The sequence below is a fragment of the Coregonus clupeaformis genome, chromosome 2 (genome assembly GCF_020615455.1).
Source record: "Coregonus clupeaformis isolate EN_2021a chromosome 2, ASM2061545v1, whole genome shotgun sequence".
In the NCBI taxonomy this organism is placed as follows: Eukaryota; Metazoa; Chordata; class Actinopteri; order Salmoniformes; family Salmonidae; genus Coregonus; species Coregonus clupeaformis.
The window spans coordinates 24774153-24800534 of record NC_059193.1 but is presented as its reverse complement, the minus strand read 5'-3'; the positions used below and the strand labels follow the sequence as shown (position 1 = coordinate 24800534).

Here is a 26382-nt window from a genome sequence, read left to right as displayed (position 1 = left end):
GATAGAAGGTGAGGCCAATACTGTCGTCAATCAATATAAATATAGGCTATTCACATGTCATATTCAGTGAAATGAAAATGTAGAAAGTGATTCTAGAACGGCACGCTGTCACTGCAGTTTGTCTTTAAACAAGTGACGTTGCGTTCTTCCTTCCTCTGTTTTTCACTATAAAGACTCACGGCGTGGACTGCAAGCAGTGCTGAGTATAGGGGCGGGATATTAATTATCTCGGACAGTTGCGCATTAATTAGTATACACTACCGTTGTTCATGGGATAGATGGTTGATTTAGCTTTGTTTAGTTTAAAATCTGAGGCTTTTGTTTTATTCTACAAAATATTTTAAGAATCACGCACTTGGTGGCAATGCTTGTTTAAATTCATTTCACTCAGTTCGAAAGAGGGGAGGGAAAACGTCGCACGGGTCGCACCTGCCCTCCGGGACTGCACTTATCTGTCTCTTCAGTTGCAAGGACTAGTCGGAGTGGAACCAAAACTGCACAAGGGAGCTGTCCTGCAAAACAAGCTATGGGATACGTGGAAAACTGCTGAGTTTCTTACGTTTTGATCTGAGGATTTTTTGGATTAAAAATTAAAAGGAACTTTTATCACTTATATCACTTTTGGACTGTTACCTGAGACTCCTTATCGCTTTTTATTATCGGCCAACACTTTTGGCTCTTTCTTGTGCTCATCTGTGGTCGACAGAATGGCCCCGCTCAACTGCGCGAAACTCTCAGTACTCTTTCATTTGATCACGTCTATAAGCGGTAAGTATTCCATATGTATCCAGAGATGGTTTCTCCTTTTACTATTTGGCTATTCGAGTTGGACCGCAGAATAATTATGTTCCTTGAAGTCACTTAAAGTTAATGTCCCCACATTTGGTGATTTATTTGCCTGTATGAATAAATTAAGATTGATGTTCACATTTGGTCTATTATTATGCTGGAATGCAGCCTATTAATGAGCAGAAGGCATTTTTCTATTCAATTTGTTTCCAATCAATCAATCAAATGTCATTTATAAAGCCCTTTTTACATCAGCAGATGTCACAAAGTGCTATACAGAAACGCAGCCTAAAACCCAAAACAGCAAGCAATGCAGACGTAGAAGCACGGTGGCTAGGCGAGATGAACTAAGTTTGTTTTGGACTAGTACACTTTTTACAAATATGATGGTGATGCGGCAAGGATAATCCTGTTTAAATCATGACCATATCACACAATCCAACTGAGTTAAAATGTCACTTGTTGCTGAAGTTGAATGCACCTGATGTTTCTTGGAATTGAAATTCCATATAGTTGAAATTAAGTCATTATGATCATTCAAGTTCATTGAAACATCTAACGATCCAAGGTTGAGGGTCGTCTTTTAGGAATCCATACACGTATGGACATTGCAGTTCATCTTGTCACCAGTAGAGGTAGTCACTTTCCATTGAAGTGAGGATGTAATTGAATATAGGCTACTGTGGTGTTTTACCTTGGTGAACTTATTACCTATTCTTATGAGTTTATTACCTATACCGATGAGTTTATTACCTATACCTATGAGTTTATTACCTATACCTATGAATTTATTACCTATACCTACCTATACATTTATTACCTATACCTACCTATGAGTTTATTACCTATACCTACCTATGAGTTATTACCTATACCTATGAGTTTATTGCCTATACCTACCTATGAGTTTATTGCCTATACCTACCTAGGATTTTTTAAAACCTATACCTATGAGTTTATTACCTATACCTATGAGTTTATTACCTATACCTATGAGTTTATTACCTACACCTATGAGTTTATTACCTATACCTATTAGTTTATTTCCTATACCTACCTATGAGTTTATTTCCTATACCTATGAGTTTATTACCCATACCTATGAGTGTATTCACTATACTTATGAGTATATTACCTATACCTATGATTTTATTGCCTATACCTATGAGTTTATTGCCTATGCCAATACTTATGAATTTATATCCTATACCTACCTATGAGTTTATTATCTATACCTACCTATGAGTTTATTACCTATACCTACAGTATGAGTTTATTACCTATACCTACCTATGAGTTTATTACATATACCTACCTATGAGTTTATTACCTATACCTATGAGTTTATTACCTATACCTATGAGTTTATTACCTATACCTACCTATGAGTTTATTACCTATACCTACCTATGAGTTAATTACCCATACTTGAAGTGAGGATGTAATTGAATATAGGCTACTGTGGTGTTTTACCTTGGTGAACTTATTACCTATTCTTATGAGTTTATTACCTATACCGATGAGTTTATTACCTATACCTATGAGTTTATTACCTATACCTATGAGTTTATTACCTACACCTATGGGTTTATTACCTATACCTATTAGTTAATTACCTATACCTACCTATGAGTTATTACCTATACCTACCTATGAGTTTATTGCCTATACCTATGAGTTTATTGCCTATACCTACCTATGAGTTTATTGCCTATACCTACCTATGATTTTTCTTAACCTATACCTATGAGTTTATTACCTATACCTATGAGTTTATTGCCTACACCTATGAGTTTATTGCCTATACCTACCTATGAGTTTATTACCTATACCTACCTATGAGTTTATTACCTATACCTATGAGTTTATTGCCTACACCTATGAGTTTATTGTCTATTCCTATGAGTTTATTAGCTATACTATGAGTTTATTGCCTACACCTATGAGTTTATTGCCTATACCTATGAGTTTATTGCCTATACCTATGAGTTTATTACCTATTCTTATGAGTATATTACCTATACCTATGAGTTTATTGTCTATTCCTATGAGTTTATTAGCTATACTATGAGTTTATTGCCTACACCTATGAGTTTATTACCTACACCTATGAGTTTATTGCCTATACCTATGAGTTTATTGCCTATACCTATGAGTTTATTACCTATTCTTATGAGTATATTACCTATACCTATGAGTTTATTGTCTATTCCTATGAGTTTATTAGCTATACTATGAGTTTATTACCTTTACCTACCAATGAGGTTATTACCTATACCTACCTATACGTTTATTACCTATCCCTACCTATGAGTTTATTACCTATACCTATGAGTTTATTACCTTTACCTACCAATGAGTTTATTACCTATACCTACCTATGAGTTTATTACATATACCTACCTATGAGTGTATTACCTATACCTACCTATGAGTTTATTACCTATACATATGAGTTTATTACCTTTACCTACCTATGAGTGTATTACCTATACCTACCTATGAGTTTATTACCTGTACCTACCTATGAGTGTATTACCTATACCTACCTATGAGTTTATTACCTGTACCTACCTATGAGTTTATTACCTATACTTATGAGTTTATTACCTTTACCTACCTATGAGTTTATTACCTATACATATGAGTTTATTACCTTTACCTACCTATGAGTGTATTACCTATACCTACCTATGAGTTTATTACCTGTACCTACCTATGAGTTTATTACCTATACTTATGAGTTTATTACCTAGACTTCTGAGATTATTACCTATCCCTTATTAAGTTGACTGTTCCCAGTTAATCTCAAATATGTTCATTCATATTGGTAATTTTTTGTGTATAATGAATCTGTATTGGATATTGGTGGAGTTATTTATCAGATGTGTTACAGTTAACTATGCCCCTGGAGGAGGTGAAATATATTTGAAAACAGAACCAGTGTTTTCAGTTATGGTGAAAATATTTATTTCAGCATTGTTATCATGTGGAACTCCAGAGTGAAAGGTTGTTCAACATCTTGAGAATAGAATGTGTGTTTCACAAAGCAAGTCACATTGTTATCACTTGGCAGCTCTGGGATCTTGATGCCTCTCCACATAAGGGAGTGAACGTTATTTATAGTAAGGGTTACATGGAGAAAATTGGACCTCTCTGAAATTAAAACGGATGGCCCTCCCTTCAGCAAAATATATTTGACCTAAACCCTCCCTGAACGCTTAAAAAACAAACAAGTGACCCTCCCCTATACCAAAATAATAATTAACACATTAAGTGGATAGCAATGAACATGCCTACCATTTACCCTCACTTCTTGGACAGACCAGAGCCTTAGATATGCAGTTTTAGAAACTGTTTTTTGTCCTGTAAGCATTACATGGCAATGCAGGAATTTTCATAGCGCACAGGGCTGCAGGCCAGAAGGTTGTGGGTTCGCAGACCATTGTGGACAAGATAAGGAGGGGAAGATCTCCTTTATAGTAAATGCATTGATTTAATCTATCCTCTTATTTGCAGGTCTGAGAACAATTGGTCTTTAATAAACATTTCATGCAATTCTACATTATTTGACATATTAGCAGTATCTTTTTAATACCACAAAAATTTCCAAAATTACCGGCTAAGAATGGACAGAGAGCTAGGCCTATGTGTTCATCGTATCATATTTCTCCAATGCCAAATCAGTGTGTCTTGTTTGCAACAAAACTGTCCCTGTTTGCAAATAATTAAATCTGAGATGGCATTAGGAATCTGAGCATGGTACTTTCAACAGTTATGCCTACCTTTCCACCCCAGACAGAGTAGGCCTACCAACACAGAACATTGTAAGCTTTAACTTCTGGCTACTCTTCTTCCGTTGCTTAACCCAATGAGAGAAGGTCACAAGTGTTTCCCCAAAATGTGTCTGGGTTTAAACATTTTCTATTGTACAGAAAGTGAATAGCTTAATCAATAGATTGTGACAGAATTAGATGACTTCCCAAGCAAAGTAATTTTTTTGTCTCCTCGGCTATAGAAGGTTGTAGCTCAGCCTCTGAATGTCAATGAAATGAAACAATAATATTCCCATATGCATCGGAGTCACGTCTTTCCCGGGTATTTATCAGCTTGTATCTAGAATATAGCATTGGGGACCAAAGCGCTGTTATAGATCGCTTCATATAAACTGATCCGTTTTATTTTCTTACACATCTTAAGCTAGCAAATTATTTTTGCCATTTTCTTTAATAAAAGGTAGGCCTATGGAATACCCTCTCATACCCCCTCAATTCGAGTCTTGGTTTTAACTTAACAGCCCTTAATTGACACAGAGGTATGCTATTTAAAGAGTGCATGGTGGGTGGAGGAATTGACTGACAAATCTATGGATATTGCACCATAGCCTAATTTTGTCTGTCAAACAGGTAGGCCTACCTCTTATTTCTTAAATAGCATTTTTTGGAATAGGCCTAATAAAAATAAAATGAAAACAGAAGAAGCCTCTGACTCTCCTCCTGAACTGCCACCATAGGCCTACACAGCACAGCCATTGGTTAGGCAGCACACACATTTTTTTTTAAATCAGCAAGAGCAGAGCAGGCCGGGCTCAGGGTTGGAATACTCACTGCAGTGTGTAATGCAGACTCATTTTATTTACACCATCCCAGCAGCTATCTTAGAAATGCATGCACTTCGTAGCCTATAGCCTATAGGCTATGGATCATTTGATTGAGACCACACTAAATAGCCTATAGGCGCATTTGATATTGCACGCCCAGCGGAAAATCAGAGTTCAGGGGCGGCAGGAGGAACCCTGGAATTGCTCTGGCCAATAGAGGTCACGGAAACGTGACACGCTACGCTCACAGTCAACCACCAATGTATGTCAAGCCCCAATCTCAAGACAATGAGGAGGAGGAAAGGTGGATCATTGTTTCTGCATGGCGTTTGCCTGTATGGTAGAGCCATTAGTAGTAAATTAATCTCAAGACTGAGGCAGATGTGGAGTGGTTTGGTCAGTGGGACAGGTACAGTACAGTACCACAGAGATGGGGGGTGATTTGTCCACTACAAATAAACCCAACTAAGTTGAATAACAGGCATCTATCTATTCCTTGGGTTAAATGCGCAAGACAGATTTTGGTTGAATGCATTCAGTTGTGCAATTGACTAGGTATCCCCTTTCCCCCTTTCCATTATAGTATTGGTGATGCTACTTTGTCTAGCATTGAGATTGTTGGTGGATTTTCTAAGGCAATGCGGGAGATAGGTCAAGTAGGTTATACAGTAGATGCTTGAAATTGGTAAATCCTCTTTCCTATTGCTTTTTCCCCTGACAAGCAAAAAGAGAGCACTCGGGTAGGCTATTTGTTACACAACTCTCTCCAGATCATGGATGACCCCTTACTAGGCCTTATGTCTGTCAAACCCATTGATTGTTGCCTAACATCACATTGATGGGAACAGAACGTTCAGATGGGAACATTCTCAATCACTTTTAGAAAATTATGCTTGAAATTCCCCATCTGCTAGAAAGTCAGACCCAGAGCCCTTTGAAGCTGTTTCTCTGGGTTAAGAAGTTAATTTAAATTGTTTAAAAAAATGTTTTTTCTCCCCTCTGTGGGCACTTGTGATGGAGAATGGGAGTGATAGGGAGAGGTCAGACAAGTGCAAAGGGAGCTCATCCCTCTCTGGTGGTATGTCTGTGTCAGTGCAGACTACACACACACATACACACACACACACACCAAGCGTCTCTGTTTCTCTTTGATTGACTAGACTGCTTCCAACATAACCATCAGTGCAGTGTTATATTAACTGAGCTGTTGGTGTTTACAGGTTCCTCAGATCTCTTACCTCTCCTGTGCATGATGTGTGTGTGTAGTTATTGCTGTTATTAACAGGGATGATAACAGCATCCCCCTCAATAAGACTTATCGCTCTCTTGCTGAGCCAGCTGTATATTTAGTTTTAACCCCTGCATGGGATTTCAATTTCAAGAATCCTCCTGGCTTACACAGTGGAAGAGCTCGTAGGAATCTCGTTATACAGGATATTCCTATAGTTAGCCACGTTTAATTCTATATAACCAGAAAAAGCTCACTGGCCAACCACCTTGGCCAGATGTTCCTTTATTCTGCTTTTTTAAAGGGGAGGCTAGGGCATTCTGGCTCCAAACTCCCAAGGCTAATCTACTGGCTATTAAAAAAGTAACTCTCTCTTACTGTTGTCTTAACCATATTGTTGGCAGAGTGCAGTGCTTTCTGAAGGACCCAGTGTGAGAGTGTAGTCACAGTGATTCAGGATTTTCTGCCGGAATCACTGAATCACTGGACCTTAACACCGGATCATTGCAACTAGCTAGCTGCAACCAAATGGATGTTGTTGGCTAATCACCACCTACCCTGAAGCAAGCACCAGTTAGCCTTGAGCTAGCCTCGAGCCAGGCCCATCTCCCGGCTATCTACCTCTCTGTCAACTGGACGGGAACTCCTAGTGTCGACACGGAGCTCCGCCGATCCATCACGACAGGTCTGCCGACGTAAACGTCTGATGTGGTTTCAACAGGCTTCCCGTTGCGACGACCACGAAGATCCATCTGCTAGCCCCGGCCCGCTAGCACACGCAATCAACAGCCGTGCTTCCTGCTCGCCTGTGCTGTAGCAGCCATTTGAACTGCTCCCGGTCTCACCTATTGCTGTTCACTGGACCTTATGATCACTCAGCTGCACAGCTGATGCCTGCTGGACTGTTCCTTTACACGGTACCCTGTCCTGTTTATCTGTTTAGCCTCAGCCCAAACTTTCGTCGCCATTACCAATTGTTGTCTTAGCTCTCTCGAATAACACCTGTGATTGCTTTATGCCTCTCTCCCATGTCAATATGCCTTGCCTATTGCTGTTCCGGTTAGTTCTTATTATACAATTTCACTGTAGAGCCCCCAGTCCCGCTCAACCAGCCTCAGAGAGCTCCTTTGTCCCACCCCCCATACACGCGGAGACCGGCTCAATCGGTGCCTCCAGTGATGTTATCTCTTTCATCGTTACCCAATGGTTAGGTTTACCTCCAATGTCCTTCCATATCCTTGTCTGTACATAATGCCCTGAATCTATTCTACAATGCCCGGAAATCTGCCCCTTTTATTCTCTGTACCCAACGCACTAGAAGACCAGTTCTTAAAGCCTTTAGCTGTATCCTTATTCTACTCCTCCTCTGTTCCTCTGGTGATGTAGAGGTTAACCCAGGCCCTGTAGCCCCCAGTATCACTCCTACTCCCCAGGCGCTATCATTTGTTGACATCTGTAACCGTAAAAGCCTTGGTTTTTTGCATGTTAACATCAGAAGCCTCCTCCCTAAGTTTGAGTTACTCACTGCGTTAACACACTCCGCCAACCCTGATGTTCTAGCAGTGTCTGAATCCTGGCTTAGGAAGACCACCAAAAGCTCTGAAATGTCCATCCCCAACTACAACATTTTCAGTCTAGATAGAACTGCCAAAGGGGGCGGAGTTGCAATCTACTGTAGAGATAGCCTGCAGAGCTCTATCATACTATCCAGGTCTGTGCCCAAACAGTTTGAGCTTCTACTTCTAAAAATCCACCTCTCCAGAAATAAGTCTATCACTGTTGCCGCTTGCTACAGCCCCCCCTCAGCCCCCAGCTGTGCCCTGGACACCATATGTGAATTAATTGCCCCCCATCTATCCTCAGAGTTCATACTGCTTGGTGACCTAAACTGGGATATGCTTGACACCCCGGCCGTCCTACAATCTAAACTAGATGACCTCAATCTCACACAAATTATCAAGGAACCTACCATGTACAACCCTAAATCCGTAAACATGGGCACCCTCATAGATATCATCCTGACTAATTTACCCTCTAAATACACCTCCGCTGTCTTCAACCAGGATCTCAGCGATCACTGTCTCATTGCCTGCGTCCGTAATGGGTCCGCGGTCAAACGACCACCCCTCATCACTGTCAAACGCTCCCTAAAACACTTCAGCGAGTAGGCCTTTCTAATTAACCTGGTCCGGGTATCCTGGATGGATATTGACCTCATTCCGTCAGTAGAGGATACCTGGTTGTTCTTTAAAAGTGCTTTCCTCTCCATCTTAAATAAGCATGCCCCATTCAAAAAATTCAGAACTAAGAACAGATATAGCCCCTGGTTCACCCCAGACTTGACTGCCCTTGACCAGCACAAAAACATCCTGTGGCGTACTGCATTAGCATCGAACAGCCCCGCGATATGCAACTTTTCAGGGAAGTCAGGAACCAATATACACAATCAGTTAGGAAAGCAAAGGCTAGCTTTTTCAAACAGAAATTTGCATCCTGTGGCACTAACTCCAAAAAGTTTTGGGACACTGTAAAGTTAATGGAGAATAAGAGCACCTCCTCCCAGCTGCCCACTGCACTGAGGCTAGGAAACACTATCACCACCGATAAATCTACGATAATCAAGAATTTCAATAAGCATTTTGCTACGGCTGGCCATGCTTTCCACCTGGCTACCCCTACCCCGGCCTCCAGATGACACAATTTTGTATACATCTGGCCCTTCATTGGACACTGTGTTAACAAACCTCCAAACGAGCTTCAATGCCATACAACACTCCTTCCATAGCCTCCAACTGCTCTTAAACGCTAGTAAAACTAAATGCATGCTCTTAAATCGAACGCTGCTTGCACCCGCCTGCCCAACTAGAATCACTACACTCGGCGGGTCTGACTTAGAATATGTGGACAACTACAAATACCTAGGTGTCTGGTTAGACCGTAAACTCTCCTTCCAGACTCACATTAAGCATCTCCAATCCAAAGTTAAATCTAGAATCAGCTTCCTTTTTCGCAACAAATCCTCCTTCACTCATGCTGCCAAACATGCCCTCGTAAAACTGGCTATCCTACCGATCCTTGACTTCGGCGATGTAATTTACAAAATAGCCTCCAACACTCTACTCAGCAAATTGGATGTAGTCTATCACAGTGCCATCCGTTTTGTCACCAAAGCCCCATATACTACCCACCATTGTGACCTGTACGCTCTCGTTGGCTGGCCCTCACTACATATTTGTCGCCAAACCCACTGGCTCCAGGTCATCTATAAATCACTGCTAGGCAAATCCCTGCCTTATCTTAGCTCATTGGTCACCATAGCAACACCCACCCGTAGTATGCACTCCAGCAGGTATATCTCACTGGTCATCCCCAAAGCCAACACCTCCTTTGGCTGCCATTCCTTCCAGTTCTCTGCTGCTAATGACTGGAACGAACTGCAAAAATCTCTGAAACTGGAGACTCTTATCTCCCTCACTAACTTTAAGCATCAGTTGTCAGAGCAGCTTACCGATCACTGCACCTGTACACAGCCCATCTGTAATTAGCCCACCCAACTACCTCATCCCCATATTGTTATTTATTTTGTTCATTTGCACCCCAGTATCTCTATTTGCACATCTTCTTCTGGACATCTATCACTCCAGTGTTAATACTAAATTGTAATTATTTTGCACTATGGCCTATTTATTGCCTTACCTCCATAACTTACTACATTTGCACACACTGTATATATATTTTCTATTGTGTTATTGACTGTATGTTTTGTTTTATCCCATGTGTAACTCTGTGTTGTTGTTTTTATCGCACTGCTTTGCTTTATCTTGGCCAGGTCGCAGTTGTAAATAAGAACTTGTTCTCACCTGGTTTACCTGGTTAAATAAAGGTGCATTTTTTTTAACAAAAATAAAAAACTGTTAGAAACTCTAACTGCATAGTAAGTAGTAGTAGCAACTTCTTATTTTGGCAGGTGGTCCCCACTCTTGTCGTGGTTTTCAGCTCTCCGTTGTAAATCTGCCACCAGAGCATAAAACATCTTGTGAGTTTATCTTTATGTTTGTCTGTTCTGAAAGACTCAAACTAAAGACAACTCACCGTGAAATACCACTGTCTCAGAACGACATTGCAGTGTGTTGGCTGTATCATCACACCATGAGGCAATGAACTTAAGGAATATAACAGTACAGGACAGGTTAACCCGAATGTAACCTCACATAAATGTAAATGTAAATGTAAAACCATTATAGCCCACCAACTGTGAGCCAGTAAAGCCTGGAAATTAATAATGGACAATTTTAAGTTCCTTGTCTGGGAAATTCACAGCAGCATTAAAGCCAGTTGCTTAACTGAAATATATTGTGAAAAATGTGTGGAAATATTGTAATGTGCCATTGAGGTAAAGATGGTGGCCCTGAGCGCCACAGTGCGATACAGGAAGCCAGTGATCATGTCGGTGGCCACTGACTGACTACCGCTGACTACTGTTGTGCTTCTCTGCTATATCCATGGACACACTGCAGCAAAGATGACTCACAAGCCTCTGACCTTTCTCTTTCATAAAGGAGTGCCCCCCACCATCCTCTCTCTCCCTTTGTTCCCCATGTTGGACATACAAAGAGATGGAGTGGCAAGGTTAAATGAAGGAGTCATAATTCCGCATTGTTGTTTTTGCCCTGAAGACCCCAAAAAATATCCTTTCCCCCTCACTCCAGAGATGGCGTTACTGGTACATGGTAGGACGGGAAGCACAGGGAGATGTGTACCAGCCGCAGATGAGGGAATTCCGTACATTATACCCTGCACTTTAAGGTATGACTGGGGATTTCCTCCTGAACACAGTGACAGTACAGTCATCTCATACCGTAATAATTGGGTTTTATTACATAGTATCACACATGAGCTGTTGGCCACTAGCCTGGACTGCCTGGAATAGCCACATTCAGACTCCCACTCTTGTTCTCTCACTCGCTTTTGCTTTTGTTCTCTCTCTGTCTCTTTCTCTCTTCCTCTTTAAGCAGAATCACATTGAGTTCAGCTGTTTTTTACCCAAAGATTCAACGTCATGAGATAGTTGTTGTATTACACAAGTGCTTGGCAGCACAGCTGAAACTATTTTTGGGGTTTTCAAGAGCACACTGTTTTCCATGGGGACTAGACACAAAGACAGGGTTTGGATTAGTTTAAAAACGGTCAAATTAGCAATGTTGGAATTGGTCATTGTTTGGAGGACTTGTTAGTTCTGTCAGACTCAATATTTGCTTTCTGTTTGGCTTGACCACAAACACTTCAGAATAGAACTTGGAATCCCATCATTTGGGAGCAAAAGTCCTTCCTGGAAATGTAGCGACCGCAAGTGTTTACACAACACAATGTCCTGTGCTGTTTCCCCAGCTCTAACCTACAGGTGTAGGATCTTAATTTAAGCCAGTTTGCTACAGCAGGAAAATAATCCTGCAGCAACAGGAAATGTGAATTATTATGTTGATTATAATAAATTGACATTTTTTTGTAGGGGTTGATAAATGTATCATTAGGGCGAATCAAGTCTGACATTTTAAAGTAGGAATTGCAAACTTTAGAAGCCCTTTTAAACCTACACTACAAGTTTGCATTTCCTGCAAATTCTCAGCAACAAAAAAGAGTGATCAAATTAAGATTCTACATCTGTAACATAGCAGGCGTAAATGAAACGCCTGAGCGGGGTCAAATGACACCGGAAGCATCTTCTTTGCTTTTCCTCTGAAAACCGGATGCTTCCAGTTTCTACCGACCCTGCTCAGGGTGCCCCAGCTCTGCACAGAGGGAGGCTAAGGACTTATGAATGGGGGTCCCAGAGTAACACCGCCAATGTCAACTGTTGTTTGATAACTGGCCCAACACCAGCCAGCAGAGTGAGCTAAATATGGCAACACAGAAAGGCATCAGATAGTGGTCGCTCTCTCTGTCTCTGGTTCCATGTCTGTCCTTTTCTTTAATGTCTCCTAATGAGAACCAGGTCTGGGGCCCTCTGAACTGAACCAGCACAACAAGCACAAATTCTGGCATTTTCAGGCGTTCCACTGGAGGAATGCAGCACACAGCTGTTCGCGGGGGGTTGCGGCAGGGGCCTGCTGAGGTCAGCGCTGGGCAGGCAGGTGGGGGTAGGATGGGATGGGAGGCTGTGGGTGGATAGAGACAGGGAAAGGGCAGGGAGTGGGGGGCTTGATGAGCCTGCCGGGCCCCTGCTGAACCATCCATCTGTAGTTTGTTACAGTGCAGACTGGGGGATACTGTTCTTGGTTCCATAGTTGCTATATTCATTTTTGGACTTCATTTTTGGAATTCATGATATATACCCATTGATTCTTGAAGAATATAACTTAGAAATGCCTCATGAGCTTAGTTCAACTGTTGTACCGGATCAGAACCCCAAATATAAGCTTGTTTTACTCCAATGTTTGTAAACAATGTAAATGTAAACAAACACTGTATAACCTCAAAACATGGTTAAAACTATAATGTTGATATCATGGATGGCCAGTTCTTGCATCCATAGCTCTGTCTATGAATTTGAGAGTGGTTGCATTTCTCTAGGCCCATCCCTTAGCTTTTTACCAAAACACAGGCGGGGTGGCCGCTTTGTTATTGTTTCAATCAAGGAATCTAGCTTTAAGAGATGAGTTGCCCTCCAGTAAGGTGGAAGGTCAGGTTGTAGTATGTATTGTGTTTGTGTGTGTGAGAGAGACACTTTGTGCCAAAAAGCAAGTGGAACATAGTGTGGAACAAAAGTGGAGGAGTGGAGTTTTTGAATGGCAGTAATCTCAAGAGGCAAGTTCAATTACAACCAAACAGTAATACAGTAATGTAATATCAACAGTAGTGTCCCATGCATGTCTAACCCAAAACATCCTGGAGGCAATTTGTGGACAGTAAATAAGGCTTTTTAGGGATATATACCAGAATGTGCAAAGCTGTCATCAAGGCAAAGGGTGGCTACTTTGAAGAATCTAAAATCTAAAATATATTTTGATTTGTTTAACACTTTTTTGGTTACTACATAATTCCATATGTGTTATTTCATAGTTTTGATGTCTTCACTATTATTCTACAATGTAGAAAATTGTAAAAATAAAGAAAAACCGTTGAATTAGTTGGTGTGTCCAAACTTTTGACTGGTACTGTATATATATATATATTGTGATGTGGTGGTGTTGAAGGAGTCAGGCGCAGGAGGGTAAATCACAGAAAAACAGGCTTTAATCCGCAAAATACAGGTTTACGCAGAACTGCGTCAAACACACTCCAGGGCACAAAACAGGTGCACTGGAAAATACAAGGCCCACAGGAAAATACTCCCGTCAAACAAAATATACGAGCTCCACCGAGCTTCACTAACCTTCACAATAAACAATCACCCACAAGGACAAGGGGGCAGAGGGAACACTTATACACGGACTAATTATGGGATTAGAACCAGGTGTGTGTGATAACGAGACAAGACAATTGTGATGATGATTGGGGCGGCAGTGGTTAGTACTCCGGTGACGACGAACGCCGAAGCCTGCCCGAACAAGGCAGCCTCGGGGAGGCAGCCTCGGCCGAAGTCGTGATATATATACACCACCGTTCAAAAGTTTGGGCTCACTTGTTTTCGAAAGAAAAGCCATTTTCTTTGTCCATTAAAATAACATCAAATTGATCAGAGATACAGTGTAGACATTGTTAATGTTGTAAATGGCTATTGTAGCTGGAAGGCGACTCCGGGATGCTGACCTAGGCAGTGTTGCAAAGAAAAAGTCCAGTGTCTGTGTTCTTTTGCCCATCTTAATATTTTCTTTTTATTGGCCAGTCTGAGATATGGCTTTTCCTTTGCAACTCTGCCTAGAAGGTCAGCATCCTGGAGTCGCCTTTTCACTGTTGACGTTGAGACTGGTGTTTTGCGGGTACTATTTAATGAAGCTGCCAGTTGAGGACCTGTGAGGCGTCTGTTTCTCAAACTAGACACTCTAATGTATCTGTTTGCGCTGTTCTGTGAAGGGAGTAGTACACAGCGTTGTACGAGATCTTCAGTTTCTTGGCAATTTCTCGCATGGAATAGCCTTCATTTCTCAGAACAAGAATAGACTGACGAGTTTCAGGAGAAAGTTATTTGTTTCTGGACATTTTGAGCCTGTAATCGAACCCACAATTGCTGATGCTCCAGATACTCAACTAGTCTCAAGAAGGCCAGTTTTATTGCTTCTTTAATCAGCACAACAATTTTCAGCTGTGCTAACAATGGTGGTGGCAGCATCATGCTGTGGGGATGTTTTTCAGCGGCAGGGACTGGGAGACTAGTCAGGATCGAGGGAAAGATGAACGGAGCAAAGTACAGAGAGATCCTTAATGAAAACCTGCTCCAGAGCACTCAGGACCTCAGACTGGGGCGAAGGTTCACCTTCCAACAGGACAACGACCCTAAGCACAAAGCCAAAACAACGCAGGAGTGGCTTCGGGACAAGTCTCTGAATGTCCTTGAGTGGCCCAGCCAGAGCCCGGACTTGAACCCGATCTACCATCTCCGGAGAGACCTGAAAATAGCTGTGCAGTGATGCTCTCCATCCAACCTGACAGATCTTGAGAGAATCTGCAGAGAAAAATGTGAGAAACTCCCCAAATACAGGTGTGCCAATCTTGTAGCATCATACCCAAGAAGACTTGAGGCTGTAATCGCTGCCAAAGGTGCTTCAACAAAGAACTGAGTAAAGGGTCTGAATACTTATGTAAATGTGATATTTCATTTATTTTTTTATTTGTAAAAACAATATTTAAAAAAATGGTTTTTGCTTTGTCATTATGGGGTATTGTGTGTAGATTGATGAGGGGAAAACATTTTTTAATCCATTTTAGAATAAGGCTGTAATGTAACAAAATGTGGAAAAAGTCAAGGGATCTGAATACTGTATATAAACATTAATGGACAGTTTTCTAGGAATCTCAGTGTAAATAAAAAATTTTGCACCACCAAATTCTTCAGGCCTTTGTTTATGTACATCAATCTATCCATGTATAAATACACACGGGCAATAACAACTGAGTAATATCTACAGAGTAATAATAATGTGTTTGTCTGGAGATGCTGATCTCTGATTATGTTTCGCATAAGTAGAAGTATTAAAGACAGTGGTGTAGTATACTTCGACCCTATACTGTAGTACTCTGTCATACTGAGAGGAATGTTTTGAACACTTTTAAAACCTTTACCACATCCCTTCCCCTCCAAATAACCTTGGACTATGAAACAATGATGTTACAACATTTTGGAAGGAAGTTGATATTGAGTGCCAGCATTGGCATGGGCAGTTCATTCTTAGACAACAGCTGTTCAGACCCCCACAATGAAACAAATTGCAACTCTGTGTACTTTTGAGTGTGTATGCGTGTGTGTGTGATTTGTGTGTTCACGTGCATTTGTGTGTGTGAAGGTTTCTGGAGTCCTCCCAGGGAATTAGCCTTGTTGTGTAATTCCATTGTCTTTCTGGATACACTATGATACAAATAAAAGCTTCCCTGCAGACATTTGCGCTTAAAGAGAATACTTTATAAACGTGTTTGCCTGGAAACCACATGTTGACAGTACACAAGCTGCTTGGGGAGTAGAGAGTCAAAAGAAGGAAATCACTTATGAGACCGTCACACCTCACGGACAGCAGGGAGAATGACTGTGCTTCCTATGCTGAGCACCACGAGCAGCACCTATCAACAGCTTTGTCACGCCCTGGCTCTGGGGACTCTAGTATGTTGAGCCAGGGTGTGAGTTTTCATTTGTTTTTCGTTCTAGTTTTGTAGTTCTATGTTGGCCAGTGTGGTTCTCAATCAGAGGCAACGTGTATCAGCTGTTGCTTGTTGTCTCTGATTGGGAACCATACTTAAGCAGCCAGTTTTCCCACAGTGTTTGTGGGATCTTGTTCCTGTGTAGGTTTGTGTTTTTGCACCTTTGGACGTCACGTATCGATTTGTTGTTTTTGTTAGTGTAATCATTATTTAATAAATATGTTCACCTTCCACGCTGCGCCTTGGTCCTCTGTATCCGACGATCGTGACAGAAGATCCCACCAACACTGGACCAAGCAGCGTGTCCAGGATCCAGCGCCAGAGGTATCGCTAAAGGACATCAACCTCGACTGGGCCTGGCCCACGGGGAGGAGAGACCCCCAGAACATTTTTAGGGGGGGGCTCACGCCGTGGGACGCACGGGCAGCAGGAGGCCGGAGTAGAGCGGTCCAGCGGGTTTGCAGAGGAGGCCGCCAGGTTAAGGGGGCCACTGGTCACAGAGGAGAGGGAAAGTGTAGAGGCACGGCGAGAGGTACTGGGGTGTGTTACCAGTCCGGTCCGGCCCGTTCCTGATCCCTGCGTAGGGCCAGTGGTGTGTGTCCCTAGTACGGTCCGGCCTGTTCCTGTTCCTCGCATCGAGCCTGTGGTGCGCGTCGTCAGCCCGGCCCGGCCTGTTCCTGCTCCACGCACCAAGCCTATGGTGCGCATCGTCATCCCGGCCCGGCCTGTTCCTGCTCCACGCACCAAGCCTGTGGTGCGCATCGTCAGCCCGGCGGCCCGGCCTGTTCCTGCTCCACGCACCAAGCCTGTGGTGCGCGTCGTCAGCCCGGCCCGGCCTGTTCCTGCTCCACGCACCAAGCCTATGGTGCGCATCGTCAGCCCGGCCCGGCCTGTTCCTGCTCCACGCACCAAGCCTATGGTGCGCATCGTCAGCCCGGTTCGGCCTGTTCCTACTCCCCACACCAAGCCAGTGGTGTGCGTCGTCAGTCCGGCACAGCCTGTGCCTGTTCCACCGGTGCCTGTTCCGGCACCGGTCAGCTGCTCCACGCCGGAGCTAGAGCAATCCGCTCCACCGGTGTTCAGTCCAGCTCCGGCCAGCAGGGTCAGACCGGACCAGGGGTACTTTGGGGGGTTGGAGAGGGAGTGGGAATCATGCCCGGAGCCGGATCCGCCGCCAAGGCGGAGTGCCCACCCGGTCCCTCCCCTGTGGTGTTTGGTTGCGCGGCCGGAGTCCGCGCCTTTGGGGGTACTGTCACGCCCTGGCTCTGGGGACTCTAGTATGTTGAGCCAGGGTGTGAGTTTTCATTTGTTTTCGTTCTAGTTTTGTAGTTCTATGTTGGCCAGTGTGGTTCTCAATCAGAGGCAACGTGTATCAGCTGTTGCTTGTTGTCTCTGATTGGGAACCATACTTAAGCAGCCAGTTTTCCCACAGTGTTTGTGGGATCTTGTTCCTGTGTAGGTTTGTGTTTTTGCACCTTTGGACGTCACGTATCGATTTGTTGTTTTTGTTCGTGTAATCATTATTTAATAAATATGTTCACCTTCCACGCTGCGCCTTGGTCCTCTGTATCCGACGATCGTGACAAGCTTCAGCTGGCCCACCAACAACTGAGATTTTTAATCCACCGTTTCAACTTCCCCTTTTGTCCCTCTTTCCTATAAATGTAATAATAGAATACAGAGTATGCAGCAAGGTCAGAGGTCAATCAAAAAGTCAATCTGCCCATAAACTGTAAGTGTGTGTCAGCATTGTTATATAATGGAGAAAAAGAGGAAGAGAGAGAGTCCCCACCAAACTAGACTGACTGATTGAGCTGGAGGAAGTACTTGTGGCCATGTTGCAGGGTTCATCTGGGTCTGCCCGGTTCTCCCCGGTTCTGACTGGAGTGACCTCTCTGGCTGAGGGGCACAGCTGCTCCCCATGTCCCCCCTCCCCTTCTCATCTGCCTCACACCCACTCCTCTCAAACACACTCACATAACTCATCACTATCAGACCAGACCAGACCAGTATCCTCCTGCACCCTACTCTGCACGGACTGCACCGTAAAGCCCTCCCACCCCTTCACAGCAGAGTAGACCAGCACTAAGTGAATACACATGGGTTGTACTCAGGAGAAAACTCCCAATTCATTTATCACCACTGGTTAGTCAGATTGTAGGCTCCATAGAGAGAGAGGAACTGGTTGACTGTAAATGGAGGCATGGTGTAGTTTGTTGTATGAGTACTATGAAGCGCCACTTTGAAATGTTCAGAGTGTGTTCTTATATCCAATGCCCCCGAGTGTTAGCCAATGTCTGAATGTGTGTGTGTGTGTGTGTTTGTGTGTGTTTCTGTGTTGTACAGGTCAGGTCATCCTGCCTGCCCCTCTGCTGCTGCCCTCTGGGGACACACACCTTCTCCACACTGGCAAGTCACTCAACCTCACCTGCAGGTATGATACACACATACACACACATACACACACAGAACCAACAGATTTCAATGTCAAGTTCCCCAACATAATTTTTTTAAACTTAATCTATAGTGCCCATCACAAGGGTCAAGAGTTGTTCCTGACCACACAAGTTTTTCTTGGTCAGGTCATATAGACAGAAAAAAGGGGGGAATGCCTGTTAAAATGTGGCATTCATTTTGATGATAGAGGTAGAGGAAAGAATCTGAACTCCCTGGCAAGGCTTTCATAAAAAATGCAACAGGTTCATTCCAACCCCCTCCCCTGTTATTCATTAGATCAGGGTCAGTCAGGAGGTGAGCCCTGGTCCTGCTCCAGTTGATGGCTGTTCTCTGGACTATCACTGAAGTAATAAAGGCCCAGGCTCTGATCTGGCCCCGTTAGACAGCTAGGCCAGGATAAAGAGAAGAGAGAGTATATGAAAAGGAAAGGACTGCAGGAGCATCAGACCACAGAGGCAGATAGGCAGTGACTCTCCCAGCCAGGAACCAGTGTGGTCCCCATTTATCAATCTGTTCCAATTTCCTCCGGGGGGCCGGTGGGACCCCTGTTTGTCTGAAGTGCACACATTTGTTAAGCGTTTAGAGAGCCTTGCATCATTTTCTAGGCATGCCAGGAATGCTAACCCCTGTGGCCCTAATGCAACGCTTCCCTACAAGGTCATGTGCTAAAGAGGCCCCGGACGATAACTGTCTATGGTTTCTGGCCTCTGGATGAGAGTTTGAAGTTGCTTGACCCCAGGCAATGTAGGCAGAGGCAGTGGTATGCAGTGAGACATGTTTCAAGTTCCACCGGGATCGCTTTTAATGGGACCTTAAAAACTGACACTGTTTGGAAATCATGTGTTATTTGAACACATCATCCCACAGATCCCAGCCATGTTCCCATGTGAAAGTCCCAGTTATCAAGATGACTCCAGATTATTGGAACAGCCTTCAAACACTTCCAAATAAACATAATTTGAGAGGTCCTGAGGGGAGGGGCTGGCAACCGGAACAAAATGGTGTGACACTGGAAAAATAAATCCCACAGAATAATTACTGCAAACTATTCACCTCTTTCTTCTTCTGAGAATATCCACTATCAACGTCAAGTCAGGTCAAAGCCAGTATTTAAGACTGATTTCAATGTCAATTCTATTTCCAAATAATACTGAGATAGAATCTTGGGAGCTGGTGCCTGTGCCCTATAAATCAGGTGAGAGAATGAAGTTGTTTGACCTGGTGATGACATGCTGACCTGAAGGTGACGACCCAGAGCTCTAGGGGTTGCAGGAGGGTAATACGATATTGATGATGCAGGTGGTCTGGCTGACCCTCTCAGACGGACCCTCTTAACTTTGTCGCTTGACTTAGAGGTTGCCCTTAACCACAGAGCTACAATCAGATGTCCCTATCTTCAATCTAAATCTTAACCATTAGGGATAGGAAATAATATCTCCTCCTGTATCAGTTCTTAGGGCTAACTTCTGCTGTCTTTATCAGAGGTGCGGCCCAGCTGCACTGGAGGCTGCCCTGGCGGGACGTCACCTCGGAGGGGGTGCGTGTGGAGGAGTGTGAGCCCCAGGTGAACGGCCACTGCAGTAAGCTACTGGTGAGAAACCTGAGCCCCAACGACACGGGGTTCTACAGCTGCAGGTACGCCCAGCCCTCCGCCGACATCAGCTCTACCTACGTATACGTCAAAGGTGAGACCCGCTTTATACTGTTCAGACATTGTAACAATGATGGTATAGCATCTTTCATACATACAATACCGTATTTGCAGCCCAAATTGCTTTACATGTGTACGCTGACAGAGTAGATCATCATTGTTGAGTTCTATAATGGCATCCCATGAAGTCCATTGAAATCCAGCGTGTGAAAATGGAAATGAAAAGGATCTCGCTTTGTGATTAAATCAATTGTTGGATTCTGTTAACTTTAACGCCAATATATGAGTATATGTAGAGAGGGGGGGAGTTTAGTCCAAGCCAGGCAGAAGGAGTTGTGCTTCTAACAGAGAGAGCAAGGCTTTCCTCCGCTGCCCGACTCCTTCTGGAACAGGGAAGGAGAGTGTGATTGCATCGGAAGCCCTGGTCATTGACTATTATTTCCTGCTCCCTCCGGCTTCTGTTTTTCCAGTCAGTCTCTCCTGGAGCCTCTCACGATACCAGCTATGGTCTCTCCCATGTTACAGGCCTAGTCCTCCCTTAATAACGTGAATAATTGGCTCTACTCAGTGAGAGCAATGCAGGACAACACTAAATACCTTAAAACATTGTCATAGTTGAGATTGACATCAGTGTCCCTTTAAAAATCTTAGTCTTAGTCTGAGGGACTGTGGTGGGGATACGTCTCATGGAATATCTGGGAAGAGAGAGATAAGAATGCCAAGCCTGATCAATAACCTTTTCTGGAAGAAACAAACAGTGAGGTCCTTTCTATCTCTCCAGGACATATTTCTATCCAGGACATATTTCTGTCCAAGACACATTTCTCTCCAGGACATATTTTTCTCCAGGACATATTTCTGTCCAGGACACATTTCTCTCCAGGACATATTTCTCTCCAGGACATATTTCTGTCCAGGACACATTTCTCTCCAGGACATATTTCTCTCCAGGACATATTTCTCTCCAGGACATATTTCTCTCCAGGACATATTTCTGTCCAGGACACATTTCTCTCCAGGACATATTTCTATCCAGGACATATTTCTGTCCAAGACACATTTCTCTCCAGGACATATTTTTCTCCAGGACATATTTCTGTCCAGGACACATTTCTCTCCAGGACATATTTCTCTCCAGGACATATTTCTGTCCAGGACACATTTCTCTCCAGGACATATTTCTATCCAGGACATATTTCTGTCCAAGACATATTTCTCACCAGGACATATTTCTGTCTAGGACATATTTCTGTCCAGGACATATTTCTCTCCAGGACATATTTCTGTCCAGGACATATTTCTCTCCAGGACATATTTCTGTCCAGGACACATTTCTCTCCAGGACATATTTCTCTCCAGGACATATTTCTCTCCAGGGCATATTTCTGTCCAGCTCCTGTGATGTGCGTGCACTACTTTTTCTTCATGTCTGGCCTTCAGAACAGATGCTGATATTCATGGCCAAAGCAAAATTGTGCCGCAGAAAAGCACTGGACTCCTTAGATTGAGTGTGTTCCTACTGAGGTCCTAGCCTGACTCCCTGGCTGTTCTCTCTGCCTCCCCTGGCGATCTGACAGCCTGGTAGCTAAATGTTTAGTCTAACCAGGACTCTTTCAAAGCCCTTCAACTGTTTATTAGATCATTTTCCCTGTTTGTTTTTCAAGTACTTGTCCCTTTATCATGCCTAAACAGCTCAGCCTGGCACAAATCACTCAAGTATTTGTGTAACCACGGAGTTCCCACAGCAGGTCTGCGAAGGAACAGCCAGTCAGAGAGTCATTGGATGCATACCCTGGTGAGAAAGACTGGAGCTGTGATAGCTATGATAGCTCCATCTCCACGCTGTTTCTTTATCCAGAGCTGCATCTAGCAGGAGGAGCAGGAGGGGGTTTGGAGAAGGAGCGGATCTCACTGGTCTGGAAGATTCTATTTGATCTCTGTGTGAGATGGATGGCCTGACAGTACCCTGACTATGAAAATATTCTCCCCTGCTTCACTTTAGGCTGAGGACCACAACAATAATGTTGTTAAATTAAAAGAGATTAAAAAGTTATGACCTTAAATAATAATTGTTATTTTCTGATTTGTTCTACAGATAAAAAACATCAGTTTGTGGAGAACCATTTCCGCAATCCATACACCCTGTTTACCTACAGACATGAGGCCACCCTAGTGATTCCCTGTAGAACAACTTCTCCTGACCAGATCGTCACTCTTGAAGCAGTAAGACTTTTCATGATAATTTATTTCTGTATCTTAAAACGTCATTTGAAATGGGCATATCATTCACATTGTCTTTCAAAAGAGAGCAAATGTTAGCATTTATTATGAGACTTATCAATGTTGACCAGTTGTACACGCTTTGAGATAGTATGGGCATGAGATTGATTACTTTACCAGAGTGTACCTTGACATTGTCTGAAAGACGTCACTAAAGTGAAGATCACAAAGAGACATGGTAAACAGGCCCTGTGCACCATGGATGTCTTAGGAGTTCTCACACCCATCAAACGGTAAGCCACTCAAGCATGCGGAAACGGCCGGGAGACAGTGGCCACGGAGAAGGGAGGCTCAGGGGCAGCAGAGGGAGTCATCCTGTCTGCTTCCTGTTAAGAACAGGAAGGTCCTCCAAGACTGTTTTTCCTTAGAATAGAATCTCTCTCTAAATATAGAAGACCTCCTGTTTTAAACATCTTGTCCAGGAAATGCGGATCTAAAAAACAATCCATATCCAATCAGAGGAAACAATAGGCAGATGATGCTCCTGGGGATAGTTAAGTGGTTTTTAATACAATTATAGCAGGAGGAAATCTCTCTATGTGACCAAGCTCCTTGTCTTATTGCAGTAGCCTTTAACACGAGGCGGCACTTCCTATAAATCATGTGCAACAAAAGAGCCACTCTTTTGCATCATGTAGCAAAAGAGTGGCGCTTTTGCTACATGATGCCACAGCTCAGAGCCGCCACCCTCAACAATAGATGGCTGTGTTTGTATTCACAGGGTTGATATATAGCTGTGTGTTACAATGCCTTGGACATGGACAAACAAGTCTTATTCAGAGGGCAAAGATAGTGGGTTGTGTGACCTTGCTACTGGAAGATATATGGCATTTCTCCTTCCTCCCTGCTTCCTTCCTTTCCCTCTCTCTCCTAGCAGCATAACACTTGGCTGGAGAACAAACAACCGCAGGAGTAGGCCTTGGCCACATCCATCCATTTCATCCTTTGTTCAAAGTCAACAGTGCTCTGCGCATCGCTGCGTGGATAATTGCGATGGTTACACTCCATAAAACTGTAAAAGGGAATTAGACGTCAGTTCTAACGGGCAGGCATCGCCAGCTGAGCTCATTGGAGCGTGGAGTTTCATACCAAACCCAGTTGCCCACATCGTAGTGCTTTTAAAGACTGCAGAACTAGAAGCTCCACTAAACATATAAGCCCCTTCATAAACACCTTTCTACCTGTCTCTTCTTTCAGCAGCCACCCTTATCAGAGAAGATTGAACAAGGGAAGGAATGGGACCCCAAAATGGGCTTCAAGATCCCATATGGTCCCTACGAATTCTATAGTCTCCTGACCTGTGTCACCAGCGTCAACGGCCAACGGGTCCAGTCCCACTACATCCCTCTGAGGAAAAGTGAGTCACTTCTCCTTTTCTTATTGAGCTCTAAGAGAGACAAGTTGATTCACTGAGTCTTCCCTTCTAACGCTGCTTGCATAGCTATCTACCTGAGGAACGTAAAGATCAACCCAGAACGTATCAAGCTGTTAGTGGGAGATAGCCTGGTCCTCAACTGCTCCGCAGAGACCACCTTCAATGGAAGGATCAACTTGACTTGGGAATACCCAAAGAGGATGGTAAGTTCTAAGTCACTGAACATCATTTAAGATTACTGGTCGATGAATCCGCTGTTTCGGGGTTGTTGATGAGTGCCTTTGCGTCCCCAGGTCAATCGGAACCCCACCGTCAACAAGACCAGAGAGAATCCGGCTTCGGTCACCAGGATGTACAAAGCCATCACCTTGTCCAACATCACCATGGACGACAGGGGCACGTACAGGTGCACGGCTGAGATAGGGAACTCTGAGATGGGGAACAAGAAGCATGCCTCAGCGAAGGTCACCATCTATGGTGGGTCAGTGTGTTAGGAACTGGTACTGCGTGAAGGCAAGGTCTCACTGAGCTAAGGCAGAGGCAGACATAACTCCATCGTAAACTTAATCTTGGGCAACCATTGTGTGATCAAGCATTAAGGCCAGAGAGGGTGTGGTATATGGCCAATATACCATGGCTAAGGGCTGTTCATATGCACAACGCAACGCGGAGTGCCTGGATACAGCCCTTAGCCGTGGTATATTGGCCATATATCACAAACCCCAGAGGTGCCGTATTGCTATTATAAACTGGTTATCAATGTAATTAGAGCGTTCAAAATAAAAAATGTGTCATACCCGTGGTTTACGGTCTGATATACCACGGCTGTCAGTCAATCAGCATTCAGTGCTCAAACCACCCAGTTTATAATCTCATTTATAATACATTTATAGTGTTGTTTTTCAACAGTCGTTTTCATGCTCTCGCCATTGGTCTTCTTCTGTGTGATTTCAGAACATCCATACCTGAATGTGTCCTATAAGAATGAACGGGCCAGGAGAGTGGTCTACACAGAAGGTAGAAGCAAGCTGATGTTTGAACCCAAGGTCAATGCACTGCCACCACCCAACACTATGACATGGTAAGACTGAGTTCAGCTGCTGGGACTAGTCACTGCATGTATTGTCAACCCTTGCTGAATATAATGCACTACTCTGGAGCTTACAAGTGTTTGATTTGGGACGTAGAGTTGCTGATTTATTATCATCACAACTTTCATATCAGTATGTTACGATTTGCTGAACATCTAAAGTAAATGTGGATGTATCCCGTTCCCAGGTATAAGGATGGCGTCCCTATCAACGAGAACTCCACCTGTTACGAGTCTTCAGGCTACAACCTCCTCGTCAAGGACGTGAAGCAGAAGGATGCCGGGGTCTTCACCATCGCCCTGGGCAACAAGGAGAGAGGCCTCTACAGGAATCTCAGCTACACTCTGGTAGTCCGAGGTAAAGCTGATATCCCCATGATATCCCGTCCTATATCCTGTCCTTTATCCCTCCAAATGACTGGCGATCCTGAGGAAATGAAGCAATGCCCTGGACTTTGGGCCTCCGCATTTTGAACAGCCTCAGTACTTTGGGTTGTACCCCCTGGTTGGTGCAGGGCTGCAGGCAGCAGCCCTCCAGTATGACAGGAATCTGGGGGCTTGTGGGGTTTGTTGTTTCCAGCGGTGGCTTGACGTTGCCGGGCCAGCTGGTGTTGATTAGCCAGGCTCTTTTTGAAGGGGCTTCGCGGGTTGTGTAAACGACCCTGTCTCTCCACTCTATCCTCCTCTAGACCTAACCCTTTATTCACATCATGTGAATGTAGCCTACAGCACCGCTCATGGAAACAACAGTGTTCTGTACATGATATAGGGCTTTATGTGTACTCTATATGATTTAGCAACGCATTTGAAACAAATCTAATGTAATGATTGCCATGTAAATAATGATGGTCATTAACACTAGCGGTTATAAACGTGGTCGGTTATGTTATGGGGCTTTGATAGTGTGTTGGATGGAGAGTCGGGGAGTGCAATCTGCTTGCCGTTAAGAACTCTGTTGAGCAACACATGTGCCACTCAGATACTACTCCCAAGTTGTCGATGGGGGCCAAAAGAATGCATCGCAAAGTATTCCATTCCATTCCGTTCCCTGCACATTATCCAAGAATCCCCCTGCTGTGCCAAATTGTAAAGGTCAGCCCCCTTCTCGCCCATATAAATTGTA

General features: G+C 43.7%; 1 protein-coding gene across 1 annotated transcript in view; it reads left to right on the top strand.

The window, feature by feature from the left end:
- The first annotated feature begins 217 nt into the window (after positions 1–217).
- The window catches only part of LOC121532048 (vascular endothelial growth factor receptor kdr-like), an 80581-nt gene continuing 54416 nt past the window's right edge, over positions 218–26382 (top strand). The window contains exons 1-9 of the mRNA XM_041837698.2: positions 218–768; positions 18753–18840; positions 20346–20548; positions 22610–22737; positions 23992–24151; positions 24236–24372; positions 24463–24646; positions 25124–25250; positions 25448–25617. Of these exons, the coding sequence (XP_041693632.2) occupies positions 708–768; positions 18753–18840; positions 20346–20548; positions 22610–22737; positions 23992–24151; positions 24236–24372; positions 24463–24646; positions 25124–25250; positions 25448–25617 (1258 nt within the window). The 5' untranslated portion in view covers positions 218–707. The remainder of the gene's footprint in view (positions 769–18752; positions 18841–20345; positions 20549–22609; positions 22738–23991; positions 24152–24235; positions 24373–24462; positions 24647–25123; positions 25251–25447; positions 25618–26382) is intronic.